Source organism: Acromyrmex echinatior, unplaced genomic scaffold, assembly GCF_024713525.1.
Source record: "Acromyrmex echinatior isolate Ae372 unplaced genomic scaffold, ASM2471352v2 Scaffold21, whole genome shotgun sequence".
Classification (NCBI taxonomy): Eukaryota; Metazoa; Arthropoda; class Insecta; order Hymenoptera; family Formicidae; genus Acromyrmex; species Acromyrmex echinatior.
The window spans coordinates 479445-499986 of record NW_028259055.1 but is presented as its reverse complement, the minus strand read 5'-3'; the positions used below and the strand labels follow the sequence as shown (position 1 = coordinate 499986).

Sequence of the window (20542 nt, the reverse complement as noted above, 5' to 3'; positions counted from 1 at the left end):
TCATGTAATTTCCACAATATATCTCCATGTTGATAATATTTTGACAAATTGTACTTGAATAATGTTTTACTATGTCTTATTTCCCATTTGTAATTGTTCATTTCTATTATTTTCCATAGCTCTTCCTCATATAATACCTAAAAATACAAACACGTTAATTGAAAACAACAAAGGGAGATTAATATATTTAATATTTCTAATATTGATATCCTTATATATACGCATGATTGAGTAATTTATCTCTCTCTATAAATGTCTTTTCATTACAATACTAGAATAATTTGATTAAATAACGATCATTATTTTTTATTTTTTTAAAATCTGCAACTTTATAAATATTTTCTAAAGATATTAAAGTATATGTAAAAATTGCTTAATAATTTTTGTCTACTTGTAGCAGTAATAAAAATTAATTAGCGACACAAAACAATTATTACCTATAGTAAAGAATTGAAATATCATCACTGTATACTAAGAGTTAAAATAATGTTCCATTAGGACAATTTACATAATATAAAGTTGTAATATAGTATCAATATAATAAGAAAAGAATATTTAAAAAATTGAAAACAAATTGAAAACGTTTCTTTAAATTATAATACATGTCTAAACTAAGAGAGTAAGTAGAGGAATTTAATATATTATTCTCATTAATTTTTCTAATATATCATGTTCTTTCCTACATTCCCATTTATTTTTTTACTCTTCAGTATCATTTTACTTACAACGTTCCTCTGATAATTAATTTTCCTGATCGTAACAGTATACCTTTAATTATTACAATTACAATTTTATTAATTGGACTATTTTCACCAAGGTATTACATTCTACTATTTTACCGTTATTGCCATATTTAATAGATTTGTATTTAATAGATTTGTACTAATAGATTCATCTATCTTCATATCAAGATTAACAATAACTGTTAGAATGAGGTTTCTACATCAACCTCCACAATTTTCAAAAAATTATACTAACGGTTTCATTTATATTGCTTTATCAAGCTCTACAATAAAACTGTTATAGCATAAGGACTCTATATTCAACCTTCACACAACAAGATACTAATTACAAAAAATATCATCATACTTTTCATAAAGATTCTGTTTTCTCTTAAAAATGATTAATTTAATTCATTATAACGTTTTTATTTAAATATCTGCGACTTACGTTGAAAATGACCCAATCGGTATCGAAACTGTAAATTTGTTTATTGTTATGAATTTGAACATTAAAAGATCCAGTTCGTGCTCGTAATCCTATTTTTTAATTTTAATTATAAAGTAGTGTCCTATCAAGGCCTTCTTAGTAAATTATCATACAAATATGCAAGATATTTATTAAGAAATTGTCCTTTCTTCTATACGATTTATTTGTACATTATGCACATTTATCCTTCGTTCTTCTAAATCTGGCTGTCTGAGCGCTCATGCGGAACCGACCGCTGACTGTTCGGTATATGTACGCGCAAGCGTTATTCGAATTTGCTTATTACGTCTCGAAGATTTATTTCCATATTATTTTTTTATGGGAAATGTTTGTACTTTAAACAACGCATTTTTATTTCATTTAATTATAGTTTTATATTTAATTAAATCTCTGTGAATATAGAGAAGACTGGGGATAGTTGTAACGGAGATTAGTTATAACAATGTGTATATCTTTTAAATGATAAGAAATAAGATGATCATATGAAGAACAAAAAAAAATCGGTATCGATATAATAGGCCTGCGTTTGCCTTATGACATCAATCACGCGTGCACCGCATGTAAAAAACGTTATATGTAAGGTGCTCAAATAAGCCATGTAAGTGTAAATTTATGATGTTATACTTTTTTACTTTAAATTTTTAAATAAAATATTTTTTATCAATTCTTTTATTTTATTTTATTAATTCTAAAATACGTTTTCTCAAGCTATATGCATGTCTTTTTTTGATTTTTTTAAAGTTTTTTTCAAATATATTTATATAAATTTTGACAACATCAGTTTTGGGTTAAATTATAAGGAGGAAAGCAAGAAGAGATAATAAAAATAAAAATATATTAATATTTTTTGCTTAATATATTAATTGGTACGTCGTCTGGACGTCGAAACGTCCGAATAAGATGTCCATGTGTAATGCGATACAATACTATGTGTGCAGCACTGAATGTCCCGATGATGTCTGATGGACATCTTTCGGACACACAATGTACCGCCTTTGTCCAATGGACATTGTTAGATCTCGATAGGGCGTAAAATGGACTTTTTATGGACGTTATTTGAATATATTCCAATAAGAAATGATAATAAAATATAGATATCAAATCGATGTCGATTCCATTGATTGCAAAATTGTATTAAAAATAATAAAATGGTTTTAAAAATTGGATTTATATTAACTGAATTGCCGGAAAATTGTTTGAAAAGTTGAAGATTTATACGATAAAATTGATATCTCTTAAACTCGATATAATTAATAAAATACACATTTCTATCCTTCATATTGTTTTTGAAGAAGGCTAATATACATTTGGAAGACGTTTTCAATTGTTATGTAATTATTAATTTCGTTCATTAATATTATATATTCTTACTTAATATATAATATAATGACCGTAATTATATAATTATTATAAAAATAAAATTAATTAATTACTTGAATTAATTTTATATATATATATATATATATATATATATAGGTGTTGGACGAATTGTAGCGTTTTTAATGAAGATGTTATTATTCACATGAGCATTAAAAAATACATTAATGAAAGTACTTCCCATCACTTGTAAAACGCTACGAATTAATTCCAACACCTAATATATATATATATATTTTGTACAGTAATTATGATTGTATGTCCATTATATTACTACATTGACGACTCAATAATGACAATAATAATAATAATAATAATAATAATAATAACAACAATGATATTAACGATTATGATAATAATATTCAACGTTTATATGGACATATAGCGGACATTCCTAAGACACATAACGTCTTCTAGATATCCTTAGGACATAAGCTACAAAATATTAAAATTTGAAGCAATTTAACCGAAACTCATTTCGTATAAGATTATGCGGAGTTCTTTCTCGTATGCCATCATTTTTTGTTCCATTAGACATACACTACATCACTTCAAAAGTGTCTTATTTCTTTTTATTTCGTAGTACCACGTAATCAAAGGAATCATATTGCATAAGAATCATATAATACATTTCTAAGAAAAACATTTAATACTGATTGTCAGTAATATTGAAAAGATTCATATCAATGCTGATTTTTTAAATATGAATGTTACTGTAATATTCTTCTGCATAAATACAAAAAATTCGATTTGTAGTCGTATGAAATTTTTTTTATCTAAAATTTATCATTAAAAATAATTGTAAATAATATACACATATACGAGAGTCGTTTGAAAAGTTTTGAGCCTCAACATGAAGATGACATTACTCGTCAAAATCATTCTAGTACTACAATTGTACACGATTTAAAAGATACCTGTGAAACGCTTACTCACTGTTGACCAAAAACGCATTCGAATGAATATTTCTAAGGTTCTGTTAGCGGTTTAAGCAGATTTTTTGCATTGATTAATAACTGTTGATGAAACATGGATCTATAATATAATACTATTTCACTCTTGAGACGAAGGAACAGTCAAAACAGTAGATTGTGAAGAATGAATCTGTTCCGAAGAAAATAAAGACGGACGGGAAGGCAACTGTTTTTTGGGAGATAATTATGGACTTGTGTTCATCGACAATCATGAAAAAGGTAAAATAATGGAGATTATATACTATGCATCTCATTAATTAATTATAGTACTACGCGCTATTAATTGATAAGCTGAAACAGAAATTATGAAAAAACGACCGCATATGAAGAAGAAGAAAGTACTGTTCCATCTAAAAATAATGCACCGTCTCATACTTCGACAGTTGCTATTGCAAAAATTTACGAATTGCGATTCGAATTGACCCATCGTATTCGCCAGATCTAGCCCCCACCAACCTATTTCCTAGGCTCAAAGTTTGGCTCGAAGGACAGAGATTTTTAAACGAGCCGGTCATCGCATCCATAGAAGGCTATTTTGCAGAGCAAGACACCAACTATTATTTGATTAATAGATTAAAGGAGTGGGAGTATATATACATATATATATATATATATATATATATATATATATATATATATCTCGCGCTGAGAAAAATATATCGATTATATATATTAAAGGCAGATTATGTTGAAAAATAAAACTGAATTTAACCGAAAAAGTACTTGTTCCTATATTAGACTCAAAATTTTTTAAACGACTTCGTAGATATTTTTCTACAAATAATTTTCATATATAACTTACTTACCAAATTATTGTTAGTACTGTATATAGATGGAAGATTGTCGTAAAGAATGCAAAACAAGTTATTTGCAAGTTTTTCAAAAATAAAAGGTGTGTTATTTCGTTGTATGAAATTACGATTATAGCAATATCGACTGTCATAAAGCTCCACATGATAATTTTGACAGTACGAAAAGGCAGATAAATGAGAATGATTACAATCGATGTCGCAGCAGCAATTGATGTTACAAGAAGATTTCTGCACAAACAAAATGGAAAATTGTATTATATATTATATATAAAATATAATGTATATAATAGAGTAATCGTATGCTCTATTATTCATATACATGTATCAATTGTTGATATAAGTAAACTTAAGTAATATAATATTTTTGCATCATGATATTATAATTCAAATTAGAGATACACCAGATATCCGGAAAATATAATATCTAATATTTTTTCACTATTCGGGTAGCCGTACATCATTAGTATCCAATAAAATATATTGGCTGAAATTTTATATTAAAAGTTTGCGCCATTGATGTAGGATTCTATTCTTTTCAGTTGAACTTCTCGCGCTTCATCTTTCCCATTCTTCTTTTCACATTGGGGAGAAAAAGAAAAGGTAAACTCTGCAATATGTTCAGCTAAGGCTGCATTCGAGTAGCACTATATCAATAGCATCAGTGCTATTGTGTCATTCTATCTTTATCATTCATACGGAGCTACGGAGAAAAGTGTAGCGAATAGTTCACTTATATCTATTTAAATGTAAAATAATTTTTTTTTATATTTTTTTTTAATAAAGGAGTAAGTAAGACCAAATTCTACCTCGCAATGAAACTTAAACTAACTTTTAAAAATCTTTCGTGAGGTCTTAAGAAGTATGAAAATAATTCATTTATCTGAGAAGTGGGAAAGTTATAAGAATAGCGCAGTAAGCTATTAAGTTTTAATATTGATTTATACATAGAAACCAACAATCTTCCGTATACCAATTTTAGGAAATCATCTGTGTAACAAAAATAAAGTACATATTTTACATTCTTCATTTTAATAAATTATTTTGTGTTTTCAACTTAATTTTTTTATTAAATTTAATATTTATTTATCCTTTCATAATGTACGAGAATTAATAATATTAAGAAATACACATAATATTTAATGATTAAATGTAAGTATTCCGTGTGCACTTTTTATTGAGTGACGCGGTAGCATCGCAATGCCAAGTGTACAAAAATATTAGGAATGTGATTTAATTTTGAAGATTTTGCAAGAGATAGCACTAATGTCAGTGTTATTGAAGATATTTCAATCGCAGCTATTGTTTCTTAATGCTATACTATTATTCCATGATATTTAATTCATTTATTAATAATAGATGTAGTAAGCATAGTGTTTATACCATTTAAAAAATGGAGCTTCCTAAGGAACATTTTCGACATGAATTTGTTTTTTAATCAGAAGAAAACGGCAACTGAAGGTCAAAATTCTGATAGAAATTTATGGTAATGTTGTTCCATCAATTAAGACATGTGAATATCGATTCAGACGGTTCAGACAAAAATGGTTCAATGTTGATGACAAAGATCATTAAAATCATTGGACGAAAATCCAGTACAATCCACTTCAGAATTTGCCAGAAAATTAAATATTGATCGTACAATAGTTACTAAACGTTTACATGATACGAAAAAGATTCACAAAGAAGGAAAATGAATTCCATATCTGTTATCGGAAAATGCCATTGCGAATTGAACATTTGCATTTCTCCTTTTCATCCTTTTTTTTTTATTTTTATATAATATATTATTGACTTAGTATTCAATAAATTATTATTATTACTATCTCTTTATTTTTAAAAGACTTAAATTCTATACTATTACGTTTTCAAAAATTTACAAGAACCAGTAAAATTTCTAAAAAGAAAAAACCTCTTTAAAGAAAGAAAAAATACACGCCAAAAACATAAAAAGGTATCGAATATTACGTTCTTCTTATAATAAAAAATGGATACAAAATAAGTTCAATTAACCAATTATTTCATAACGCAAGACACATAAAATAGTTTTAAAATGACTAAAATGGTCAACTATAAAATTATAATGAAAAAAAAACTTGATGTGTGGGTCACATTATTTGCACGTCTATGAATATATTATCTCATAGTAATTGCATTATCAAAATTTAAAAATAATAAACATACGTATATAAATATAATTAGTGACATAGTTTGTGGGACATAAAAATATACACAAATAATAGACGTAATATAAATTCATATGGAGAAATAATATGTAATTTAGATATAAAAACAATATAGTATGTAAGATATATATAATATTTAGAAACTGTTGATATGGGGTAAAAGGCATGAAGTGTGAAAGGACAGATATGTGTCCTCAGTATTAAATAATTTATTCAATTAAAAAGAATTCAGGTATATAGTTCGTTCATTAACACGCCCAGAATCATACGCCATATTGCACGCATACTCAGAAAGCGTCACGTGAATATATAAAAATCCTTAACGGAGTATCATTCTCGCCTATCGATCGCGTTCCTATATCACACATATTCCAGAAACATTATAGATAGCGAAGATTAGCAGTTACAAGATTAGCAAACAATTATTAGCATCTGTTCTTTGTTGAATTATTGCTTTCATGTATTGTATATATCTGCAAAGATAAATTGTATGTAATAACTTTTTTATTAATTCGTATTGTAAATAATTCCATGAAAACTTATTATCCTAAAATATTGTTTATATTATCCTATAAACATTTTAATACGACCTGGGACGAGAGGTTTTTTTTCATTATATAATCCGGTTAATCATTTTGGTCACTTTCAGTCTATCTTATGTCTTGCGTTATGAAATACTTGGATAATTACATTCATTACGTATCCATTTTTTATTAAGGATGTAATATTCGATACTTTTTTATACATTATGTTGTTTCTTTTTTTATAAATTTGTACTATTAGCGAAAGGAAAAGGAAATTGCATAAGAAACATAATAAACACAGAATAAAATGCAAGGATCCCAAAATGTAATCGTATATGTGCCTGTTCTTAAATATCATTCTCGATGTTTTATTCGGACTCTAATTATGATGGGGGAAAGTAGAGGTTGAAGCACTTATTTACTCAGGGCTGAAATCCCATTATTGGTTCGCACGCAGAAGCTCAACTCGCCAACATTAAGAACTATGCATGTAAAAAATACTAAAGCAACTTATAAATAAAACAAAATCGACGCGTATTTGACTTAAGAAAAATACTATTTCTTTTTGCTAAAGTTGGTATAAAAAAGACTGTTCTCCAATACGTTGATTTTAACGTTGTAACAACTTCAATTTTGTGCGCTCGCCGGAAACTTTGATAATGATGCGCAAAATAGGTTCGCTTCGGAAGGCGAGATGCAAATAAATTGGATTCGTGTACTTAATGTTGTAGTAAAGAATCATGTATTTAGATATAAGCAATATAATACAGTCTTGTACGAAGATATGTGTATGCATGCTGTGTGTGTAAATGTAACGCAGTACGAATCGGTATTGCCTTCGGCTTCGCTGTACGGACGCGACTCGTGGGTATGCGCCAGTAAATCGCGGTCGCGGTAAAGCGCGCGAGTTTTCTCCGCAATGGAGAAAACCAAGAATGCGTTTTAGACACTCAACGGTCGAGAACATTCGGCGGAGGCGAAGAAAACTCTACCCATTTATTACTGTCAAGATGGTTTTCGACGAAGGAATCGACGGTTGAGAAAGACGACAGAGACAGAGCACTCTCTATCCCTGGAATTATATCGATGCGCCGAAAACGGCAGCAAACAAGCCAGTGACCAAGAATGCTCGACCTGACAGAATACGTCACGGAAACTCTCGTCTGTCGCACTGGTATTCGCTGAGCGGCAACCGAAAATTATCAACAAGACAAAATACACTCTGCCTCAGAGATCGATGCAATAATGATTTCTAAAATATACTAGTCAGTTGCGATCGAAAACGCATGATAGTGGTAAAATACTCTCTACCACTTTTATATGCTCGCAACCGGAAGATTCGGAATTGGAAGATAGCGGAATAGGAGCAGAATCGGTACAGAAAAGAGATCGCGCACGAAAAAAAATCGCAGCTTTTATACTAATCGGTTAACAATATGAGCGGGAGAAAACAGAACTCGGCAAAATTCGTGTGTATTCAGAAATCTCCAGCGGAACGAATGTCATCTGTGAATTATCTTTAGATTTGTTAAAAAAGCGGGCGCACTTCATTGTTGCATCTCACTGGTGGGTGCGACGGCATTCAGCTAGAGTTTCTGTCGGGGACGATGTAGTTTTTTAGGGGTGCATCATTACAATTTTATATACGCTTTCTGAATATTTGTAAAATATAAGATATGATTATATATATGAACCAATAAGTTCCGATTAGTTTCCAAGTTTTCACGTATAAACACAATATTAAAGCCTAATAACTTACTGCGGTATTCTCATAATTTTCTCACCACTTTTCGAATAAATGATAGTTATTTTCTTACTTCTTGAGATCTAACGAAGGATTTTTGAAGATAGTTTAGATTCCATCGCGAGGAAAAATTTGGCCTTATTTTTATTTCTTCAATATTTTATATTAAAAAATGATACTTGCACGTACAATCAAGTCACATTCGCATATCTCTTTTTTTCCAAGTGTAAGAATTTCATAACCACTTGGACGCACTACTGGCGAGGATATTGTTGTGAAAGTTGACTGTACTTCTAGTTGCTCTGTTGAGTTGATATTTATTCTTGAAGATATTATTTCTGTTGGAATGGTAGTAGTGAATATTTTATCTTCTTCTGTATTATTTGATAAGTCTTTTAAAGATGAATTATCAATTTCAGGAATCTGTGTATATATGGTTGAGTTTATTAACTCCTTGCAATCTGTGTCATTTATACAGATTGATATATCTTCTATTTTCGTTACTTCTACCACATTAATACATGCTAATAGTAACAATGGAAGAAAAAACATTGTTGTAAATTATTGATATTGTTTATGCATTATATCAATATAAATATCAATATAAATATTTGCTCAAAATTAGATCTTTTTCTTAGATCTGTTAAGACTTTCTAATTGAAGATTGCTTATGCACTTTCCATTGCTTTTATAATCATCTGTTCACAACTGACATCCAAATTTATCGAAATTTTTTGTTAAGATATGTAATTGAACGATCACTGTTCCCATGCTTTGTGTTAGTATTTCAAACCTATCTAATGTGTTTATTAAAACACTAGGTGATTTTAATTGTAAACTATTTCCTAGGAATTTATCATATAATCTATCCTTCCAAGTACCTGTATAAAAGTTTAATAAACTTTTATTAGAATAATGATAATTTTTTTAAATGCAATATATTATGAAATTTTGTACTCAGTGCATATACCAATAGGTTTCCATGTATGACAATCTAAAACATAAGAACCAGATGATATTGGAACATTATATACTCCATATGAAAGAAATATTATCCTTCCATAATTATCTCTGCCAAACACTTGTAATAGTAACTTCGGAGAATTTTGTATAGTCTGCGTTGTGTAATGTAAATCTACCGGATGATCCCAAACTGGATTATTAGTATAAAAATCGCAGCTCTCTTGCGTTTGTCCTTCCTCATGTCCTGATATGATTTTCCAACCATTACCTACAATAATAACACAATTTATTGACATGACAAATCTATTTCTATTAACTAATAGACATGGGCTTATTTCTCCTACCAACGTAAAAATTCCATTTACAGAGTAGATGTGATTGTTTAAAACTTTTTGCGGATGAAATTTGTCCAACTATATGCAACTCGGCCATCCCATGAAATCATGTTGCACTTATAAAATATACAAAATATAGTAGTGTAGGATATATATTTATCTACAACAATCTTAATAAAAAAAAACACTTACTTATGGATTCATTGGACAAAAAAGGACGGATAGTAAAATGAGTTGAGTTTTGTCTCAAAAATGCAACAAAAGTTATATAATTTTACGTTTTTTTGGGCCGCTGAATATAATAGTAATACTTTTATCCATCCATAAGAAAATGATCAAAATTCGTATTAAAGGGATTTATTCTTGTAATTTATCGTTTAATAGTAATTCGGTTAGTGACAATTTCGATTCAATTCCTTAATCATTTGTATTATGGTATAATTTTATAACTTTTCTCACTGAAAATCAAAAAAGCATTTGAAAATAAAACATTTCTAAATCTAACAAACACCTACTTAGAGTTCTAGATATACAGGGTGGGCCATCTATTGGTACGTTTTTAAAAATGCGATCAAATGAGCATACATTGATATTTTTTATTAATTTTTTTTTTGTTGTGAAGCTAAAAGTATCCGCGTCAAGAATGAAAAACGATTTCGTTCATGTGGCTCCCTCTACTGGCCTTACAGTATGCCATTCGGTCACCCCAATTATTAATGACATTTTGGACTACCTCGGCGCCAATTTCACTCAAAACAGTCGTAATATAATGTCATCCACTAATATCCCTTTCTCACGAACTTTCCTCACCAATTTGCGTATAGCTCCTTCGGTGGGTGCTCTATCACGACCCATATTTCTTTTCAAAATTCGTACAGTTTCGGCGACACAGCACTGACTTTGAAAATAAGTTTTTAAAATTTCAAAACGCTCTTCAAGAGAAAACATGTTGTTTCGTGCCGCGGACGGTATGACTAATAAACTGTCAAAATTTCGGGTCTGTAGCTCGTTCGGTGTTGCCATACGACGAAATTCAAAAACGTACCAATAGATGGCCCACCCTGTATAAGAGAAACGCGACCGACTTATGTCAGCATCGCCAAAGTATTATACTAACGAAAGTATTAAAAATGGCCATGATATAAAAAGTGTTGTCTTTAAACTATAGCCGTTCCAATATACACTGCCAATAATGAAAATCTATAGTATACATAACGTAAACTATAAATTTTCAGTACTAGCAGCACGCTCGAAACACGGTCCATATTAGACAAAAAAAAAGACGAGAAAAAGAAAATTATCCAAGATAACAATTCGTGCGAGATCATATTGCCCTCACGCGTGCACATCGCAGATAACATTTAATACTCATATAACCCTCGCACGTGAATATCAGGCTATGCGTGCAAAAACGCCATCACATCGCCCTCATGATATGATGGTCGCACACGGGCGAGCATAATGATGGTACTATGCAGTCCATACATAATGACGCATATGTGCGAGTGTAAAAAATCATATGATAATAGTATATGATCATATAAAACAGTTATTATAAATCAACGGGAGCATTGATACTGCCGTCACGAATGATAATCACGTTGTGCACGCAAGACCGCCATTATATTGCCATCACGCATGATAAAGGTACACACGTGAGAGACATTATGCTATCACGCGTGATGGGAGCACATACGCGCGAGGCATTAGAAACAAAAAATTAAAACAAAAAATTTATAGAAAAATCACACTATATTTGTAAACATTTAAAATATATTATCACAAAATCTAAAAACAGATGAAAAATGGGTAATGAAGATAAATTTTACTTCCAAAAATTTACCCTCAATTTTTCACCAATCATGCTCGGTGTCAAAGCGCTATTGTTTAAATGAGAATCCAGGATAACAATTCATTATTTTCTTAAACGAGAATGGATTGAAATGGATTCAGATTTTCAGAAATACATATTCACAAATGTTAAAATAAATGCTTTTCAATCCTGAATGCATTTTTATTCAACGAAATATTATGCCTATGAAAGACCAAACATAGAGTGTTTGCGTGTAAAGGATTTATTCAATTAGTATATAATATGACAGACGTTTCGATCCTATTACGGATCCTTTTTAATATCTTGATAACATTTAATATAATAAGATTAAACATTGATAAATCATATAATTATTATACAAACTGAGGTTTAACAATCGTATTGTGCGACGTATCTTATGTTGTAGTTATAATAAATTGTGATAAAGTGTATTCTCATAATAATTACAGAGTTAACTATATAAAATTATTAGAACAAAATTAACAATAAATAAGAAATAATATATTATAGTTTAATAAATGATGTTTAAAACTTACATGATAAACGCAAAGACATATTGCTCAGATGAAATTATCGTTATTGTATGCTCTCGTTATTGTATTACTGACGTGCTTAAAAATGAGAAAATTCTCTCAGAGAAAGTGTAGATTCTGTTTCTCGCTCTCATATGACCAACCTAATCGTAACTAAACAATATACAATATGTTGACAAGACTGGTAAGGAGAAGGAAGTAAGTCCTTGTGAATAAATTAGAATAAACCGTGTCGAGAGATTCCGTGTCATTTAACATTTAAATCATTAACTTGTTTTTTTTTTATGAAAATCATTTCTGATGTCAATCTTTTATGTAAAAATTCTTCTTCAGCTAAAATATTTATATTTTCCCAGTCGAATTCATGTGAAAAATCAAGTCAATGTGCAGTAATAACTGATTGTTGTATTCCACTTAATATGATTTCTATGTTCCTTAATGCATGTTTTTAAAATTCTACCTGTTTGTCCCATATAAGACATATTGCAATCTTTACAATTTATTTTATACACTAAATTCAACTATAAGAAAACAGGGAGCTCATCTTTTTGACACGGATGAATTTCTTTAATTTATTGACACCTTTGTATGTCATGCTTATGTGAGAACTTTTCTTAAAGAAGTATTGAACTTTTTCAGTGATATAAGGAACAAATGGAATTGTAAAAAACCTTCGTTTCTTTGTTTCATTAGTGTTGTTATTGCTATTACTAATTAATTTACTATTTAATAACTCGAACTTTTTATGCAATCTTCTGCTAATGGTGGTAAAGATTAAATTTAATGGATAATCATGTTTTAAAGGATCTTAATTATATATATATATATATATATATATATATCTTGTCAAAATTCTTTTGATGGTACCTTGGATGAGAGACAAGTAAATTAATGTCAATTAATCCTAATATAATGCCTTGTTTTTTGTACTAAGGGATATTTCGAGTTAAAATTCAAGTATCGCTTCGAAGAAGAAAATACCAATCATTTCTGATACCAATCATATATAGTAGTATCCTCTTTAATTAGAATAACTTTCAAAAAATTAAGAGTCCCATCTTCATCGTAAATTTAATTCTTGGATGATAATTGTTGAAGGTGTTTAGTAATACTTCAATGTAATTTTGATTAATAGCTAGTGCAATGTCATCGACATATCTAATATAAAACGAAGGGGACACAGATAATAATTTAAAAAAATTCATTTCTAAGTCACACATGACTACGTCTGCTACTATGGGGGATAAAGGTGGCCCCATAGGTATTCCAAAAGTTTATAAAATTTTTGAACGTGAAGAACGTGGAATTGAGAACTAATTTTAATTGATAAACTTATTCAATAAGATAAGTGTTATCTTGTATCAAATTCCACCTATTTTTCACGCCTTCAATAACTAAATCAACTACAATATTCATAAATAATGACAACATCTAAAGATCTCGTTTTTAAGCACGTCAGTAATATGAGAGCATACAATAATGATAATTTCATCTGAGCGATCTGTCTTTGCATTTATCATGTAAATTTTAAATATTATTTATTATTTATTATTTATTTATTGTTAATTTCGTTCTAATAATTTTATATAATTTAGCTCGATAATTATTATGAGAATACGCTTGGACATCACAATTTGTTATAACTTCAGTATAAGACACGGCTACATGTCGCACAATACAATTGTTAAAGCTCAGTTTGTAATTATTTGATTTATCAATATTTAATGTTATTATACAATATTAAATGTTACCCAACAAACGAGAATGGACTAAAATGAACTGAAATTTTTTTCTATTCGAATGCGTATTTTAAACAGTGAATACTTTTTTTGAATTTAATTGGATTCAATTAAATTCAATTGGATGCAATTGGATTGAAAAACTGCATTTCTTATTCAAAATGTTGAATTGAATAGTATTCACAATTGCACAGAAAAACTTAATATTATTTTTATATTTGAAAGGCAGAGATGTGCTCCATGCAATTCCTATAAATGAATAAAAATGCATTCAGGATTGAAAAGCATTCATTTTAACATTCGTGAATCAATATTTCTGAAAATTTGAATCCATTTCAATTCATTTCAATTCATTCTCGTTTGTTGGGATTAGAGAAATAATAAATAGTAATAAATAAGTAAGGAATATGATATTAAAGATTATCTATAACAGACAAGTTATTCTACATTATAAATTATAATAAACGAACATATTAATACCGAACATATTAAATACGAACATATTAACGAATATATTAATCATAGATTAATCCCTTTTTTGTTCAATAAGCGCTCAGTGAGCGGTTCTCTGCTGAACACAGCCATTTTGAATATTATGGGAGTGACGAACCATGAGGTTCTTATCTCTGATGATACACGCATGTTATCTCTACATTTACTACTCGCCTTTCGGCACATAAATGTGCAATCGATTTTATTTTAAAGGGTACAATGCTTAAAAGACGTTCATATGACCATTTCAATAATCAATAATAAATCCCGATTTTCATCATTTTCCTCGAGCATGGTAACTAAACAATTATTTTCTGTTTTTAAAAATCCCATTTCCAATGATGAAATTTATTTAGATGTCGATAAAAATAATAAAAACTTATATAACATCCTCCTATTGGGCTCAGTATTTCTCGAGCCTGAGCAGGTATGTCAACTTCAGGTCAAGGACCTGCTCTAGTTCTGGAAAAAACAGGTCTGAGCTGACCTAGAGTTAATATGGCCGGGATGATACAATGGATCTCGTCTTCATATTGGTGGGCCCCTACTTGAGGCCGTTTCCCGAGTACACCATTATATAGTATAACATCCTGCTTTCAGTTACGTTACGTAAAATTCGGTCTGCCGTGTTTTTGCAACCATTTCAAGACTGGCAGACATGTGCACTCCGATTGTGAATATTTTTACCTTTCGAATAAAAAAAAATTATTCTGATATCTTGTGAAGTAGGATAATTACTGAATTCCCCTATATAGTCTGTGAGGGGTTGCGGCGGACTGAAGATGGGCAGATGAAGTTTGTTTCATAGCTTATCCTCTTCCGTTCTGTACAAAAATCATCCCGATATCTTATCATGTACTCACACAAAAAAAATATGTATCGAAAATTGACCTTTTTTTTGTACTTTCGGCTATGCTAAGAGAAACAGATCAGCGGTTTTATGTTCTATAGGTATTAAGTCACCAATCTACACATTTTCAGCCTAGCCCTCTTATGAGGTAGCCAATCCGACGGTCGCCGGATTATACAATTTGTGTATGCATCACAGATTGTGATATACGTACGAGAGGTTTTGTCATTTTTTAATGTTACACCATCGAATGAATGAATTAATTGTCTATAAACTTATGCTTCGACACCAAGGTTGTAATGTATAATAGTACAAGTTTGTTATTTTCACAACTTTTTTCAATTTAAAAAAATTTTAATTCTTAAAAATTTTATAAATTACTCTTTCAGATTAAGATTGCATTTTAATATTAAATATTAGGTGTTGGAATTAATTCGTAGCGTTTTACAAGTGATGGGAAGTACTTTCATTAATGTATTTTTTAATGCTCATGTGAAATAAATAACATTCTTTCATTTAAAAACGCTACGAATTAATTCCAACACCTAATACAATATAATTTTGCGCAGTTGCAAAACAAAATATGTATATATAAATTCACGCTGAAAATATTATTTAAGCATTAAAGATCTAACTTAAACCCCATTATAATTACTCATTGTTAGGTCTTTACATTTGCGATCTTAAAAAACTTCGATTATTTCACGTTTATTTCACCTTTTACAATATATTTTCTTATATATACTTGTTATTGCGAAAAATTTTTTTTAAAAAACTTTAAAAAATTAGAAAATTTCTACAATGATTACAATCTTGCGGTGTAGAGGTTTAAGACTGTAGGCAATTAATAATAAAACTGATCACCTATTTATATTTCATCTTTTAATGAATATATATATGTGAAGAGTAATAAAAGAAATTTTTTTACTATAAACTTATCTTTACGTTGGAGTTGACAAATAATCTGAAATAATGTTAATATGATAATTAATGTTAATATGATAAATAATGTAAATATGATAATTAAACAATATGATAAACGAAAATATTTTATTACTTTATTCATTAGTCATGTAAAGGGCTCAATTATTATAGTACTATATCTAAATTAATAATTAATTAGAGTTTTATGAATTGAACTTTTTATTAACATAATGATTATTTTTAATATATGTATATGATTATATTATAATACAAAAAAAGGTATTTAATAGAAATCAGTCAAGGACCAAAAAGCCTTACTGATCCTTCTTCTTGGTATCTTCATTTCGATGTTTTTATACAGAACAAATAGAAAGATCAACTTATATGCGCGTAATAAAAGATTACGTGATCTGTTTGGAAAATAAGAGGAGTTTTTTCTCTCTCTTAAAGTAACTCCAAATAAAATAAGAATACTATTTATAAGACATTTCATCAAAATCAAACTTTTAAGAAATTTTTAGGTAAAATAAAAAATAATTAATAATTTACGTTAAAATTAAGTGCCACCTGTATGCTAAGTTATATGTTTAGAATATGTCAAAAGGAGGAAGTGTAATAATGGCCAAAATTGACCCCGAATGGACACCTTTAAAATCTATGTAGTTGTTTTTTTTTTAAGTCCGTATATTCATGGAAAAATGCTTATTTATCCAGGAAAGCTTGGGAAAAATAATAAAATTGATCGTTAAAACGCTCTGCAAAAAACTCATTTTGTTTCTAAACGATGATAGATTTCAAAATTAATGATGTGTTTACATTTAAGTTGAATCATGAAATACTATAAGAATACACTATTTGGAAGATTCACAAATATATGTATACGTGTGTGTATGTGTGTGTGTGTGTATGTGCGCGCGCGCGCGCGCGTGTGTGTGTATAAGGATGTAGCAAAAGTCTGGAAACGGTCGAATATCTCGACGGCAAAGCATTTTTGAGAAAAATGTTTCAGATAAAAGTTGTAGGGTTTAAAAAAAATGTATTTAATTATCTTATCAGTTTGACTTTGGGCGTCGGCAATATCAGGTCAAATTGATTTTTTCAAATGGAACACCCTATTTTTAATGCCAGAAACTAATAGCTGGTGTCAAGAGCTTTCTAAAAAACTATAATAAAGTCATTTTTTTAAAGTACTTTTCGAGTTATAAGACTTGAAAGTTACAGTACCGTCGGCATTAGCATTACGCAAGGTGTTTGATGACGGCTAAAACCTTTTGAATGTTTAGGATCATATCTTGAATGTCTGTTTAGAAAGAACTCTCTGTTTAGAAACAAAATGAGTTTTTTTTGCAGATCGTTTAAACGACCTATTTTATTATTTTTGGAAGATTTCTCAAGCTTTCCTGGATAAATAAGCATTTTTCCATAAATGTACGGATTTTCAAAATGACAACTGCATAGGTTTTAAAGGTGTTCATTCAAGGCCAATTTTGACTATTTTTCCCTCCTTTATGTATATTGATGATTAATGACACTAACATATAATCTTTCGACAACTAAGGAAAAAACTTTAATTATATTAGGTGTTGGAATTAATTCGTAGCGTTTTACAAGTGATGGGAAGTACTTTCATTAATGTATTTTTTAATGCTCATGTGAAATAAATAACATTCTTTCATTAAAAAACGCTACGAATTAATTCCAACACCTAATATACAACTTGTATTATATATAATTTTTGTCAAAGATGGCAAAACGAAGTTAACCCTTACTATACATTTTAGTTTTTGGCACTCTTACTACAAATATAAATTTTTCGCAATAAGTTTATTACAGTTTTTTAAATTTGGGAAATTTGGGGGGATTATTAATATTTCAGATTGATTGCGTTGAAAGTCTGACAACCATATCGGCATGCAATTATCATTTCTGAAATTAATTCATTTATATGAATATATATAGTAGTTCAACATCTTAACATTCATACCGTAGCGCTTCGTATTTAAAGTAAAACTTTTTAAATGTTGTTGAAGAATATGCCCTGGATAACATTTGTTAAAATGAAAGTCGTTGAAGATTGTTTCTCTTATTTTTATTTTTATGTACAAATGAATTTTCAGTGCAAAAATGAAAATAAGAGAAACAATTTTCAATGAACTTGATCTTAACAAATGTTACCCACATTATGATTCTGAACAACATACAAGAGGTAGTCGTCAGTCGGACATCTTGGGAAATACTAATAATGGCAGTATTGAAACTTAATGAAAATGAACTTTATTGTAGTGTTTTGAAGAGCTTTTGACATCGGCTATTAGATTCTGGAATTAAAAATAGGGTGTCCAATTTAAAAAAATCGATGTGACCTGACATTAGCGACGCTACCCAAAAGTCAAACTGATAAGATTATTAAATAAATCTTTTTAAACAATTTTTGTCTAAAATATTTTTCTTAAAATTGCATACTTTCCGCAAATATTCATTCGCTGGAATTGTTAGCGAGCACTGTATAAAACTTAAGCACTGTTAAACGATATTTACGTTTATTTTGCCATCTTTAAAAAGCATTTGTACACATGTGTATTTATAACAAATTGTATATAAACTGTTATAATTGAATATAGTTAACAAAATAAGAAAAACGCACTTAATTTTCATACAAAAATATTAAACTCTGAAAAAAAAATGTTTAAAGGAAAAATGTGTTTCAATATCTTAAAATTGACATTCTAAATTATAAAAGAAAAAATAGTTCAAATGTCGGCTATTCAAAAAATTTAATTATTCAGTAACTTGAAAATGATACTTTTTTTACATGCATGAATGGTTATAAATTGAAAATATATTGTATTTATATTTTAAACTATGTATTTAAGTATTGCTATTGTGTTAAAAAAACTTATGATTTATTAAAAAAATATTCTTTATAACATTATACTGACAACATAATACAAGGTGAGGCATCTAAAACAGACCATTTAAATAATTCGCTTGTTTTTAAAAATAGAAAGAAAAGTTTTAAAGTTGCATGATTTCGAGGGAGACGTAATTTGGTCACGTTGTTTTTCTTCTAGATGGTGGCGCCAAAAAGACATAAAGATCACCTCCATTTTTTAAAATGGAATTATTTAATTTTCTTTAAATAATATGATATATATTCCTCTATTATTCTGCATGTAAAAGTATTAAGGTAGTTTATATAAAAAAACAATAGTTTACGAGATATTTCATACATTATTTTGGCATAATTGACACAAAATGTTAAATAACTCGTAAACTATTAATTTTTTGATAATCGTATCTTAATACTTTTACAACAGAATAATGAGATAAATCAATTGGTGGAAAGAAAACACATTATCCATTTTACATACGTTTTAAGAAAATATGTATGTAAAATGGATAATTTTTTTAAATAAGCAACTATGTTCTCTTCCATCATCGAAAGGTACAAATAATCAAGTTATATTTTTACTCCTTAAATTAAATTATAGAACATTAAGGTATAGAAAAAATATATTAAAAACGTTAAAGTTACTTACTGTGACATTTTATTCGTATGCACTTGAACGTGATATGATAGTATATTATATTTTATGCAAAATATAAATATAATATAATGTTGAATATACTGTTCAATTATTAAATATAATTTTTTATAAACAAAACGAAATTTTCATTGAAATTGAATAAGATTTCTACATAAATCGCTCAAGATCTTTTCATTCACAACTAATAGCTATTACTGACTGATAAATTCCAATGTTGATAGACGCGTCGCTATGACGACGCGCTAGTAATAACAGGTTCGTTCACTTATGTGCTCATAGGAAGTTGATCATTAGGGGCTCCACACAATAAAAGGAACAGAGAACAGAGAATAAGAATTTCAACCTATCAGAAACTATGTATTCCAATACATGATTTCTAATGTAAATGTTAACATAGCAGATGCTCGCGTGTCTCATAGATCAAAGATGCCGACACGAAGGGTACGTTTACTTTTTACGCTCACGCATTGTAAGCTTCATTCTATCCTTTTTCCGCAAGTA

The 20542-nt window shown here is 28.9% G+C and overlaps 2 protein-coding genes across 5 annotated transcripts; both read right to left on the bottom strand.

Moving 5' to 3' along the window:
- Positions 1 to 5: 5 nt before the first annotated feature.
- LOC147906547 (uncharacterized) lies at positions 6 to 9375 on the bottom strand (the record flags this gene model as incomplete). Its single annotated transcript, XM_087416363.1, has 3 exons — positions 9013 to 9375; positions 4367 to 4600; positions 6 to 137 (listed from the first exon to the last, which is right to left on the bottom strand). Coding segments are annotated over exons 1-3 (729 nt in total), but the record flags the coding sequence as incomplete, so codon positions are not given.
- Positions 9376 to 9525: 150 nt separating this feature from the next.
- On the bottom strand, positions 9526 to 20288 carry LOC105145172 (B9 domain-containing protein 2). 4 transcript variants are annotated; one of them, XM_087416385.1, is made up of 5 exons: positions 20033 to 20287; positions 10314 to 10579; positions 10131 to 10237; positions 9794 to 10054; positions 9526 to 9704 (listed from the first exon to the last, which is right to left on the bottom strand). In XM_087416385.1, exons 3-5 carry the CDS (start codon positions 10216 to 10218, stop codon positions 9526 to 9528), a joined length of 528 nt encoding a protein of 175 aa, XP_087272511.1. In that variant the 5' UTR covers positions 10219 to 10237; positions 10314 to 10579; positions 20033 to 20287. The 4 variants fall into 4 exon arrangements, with proteins under 4 accessions (XP_087272511.1, XP_087272512.1, XP_087272513.1 ...); XM_087416386.1 differs by lacking the exon at positions 10314 to 10579 and having other exon boundaries at positions 10131 to 10291; positions 20033 to 20288; XM_087416387.1 differs by lacking the exon at positions 10314 to 10579 and having other exon boundaries at positions 20033 to 20288.
- Positions 20289 to 20542: the final 254 nt, after the last annotated feature.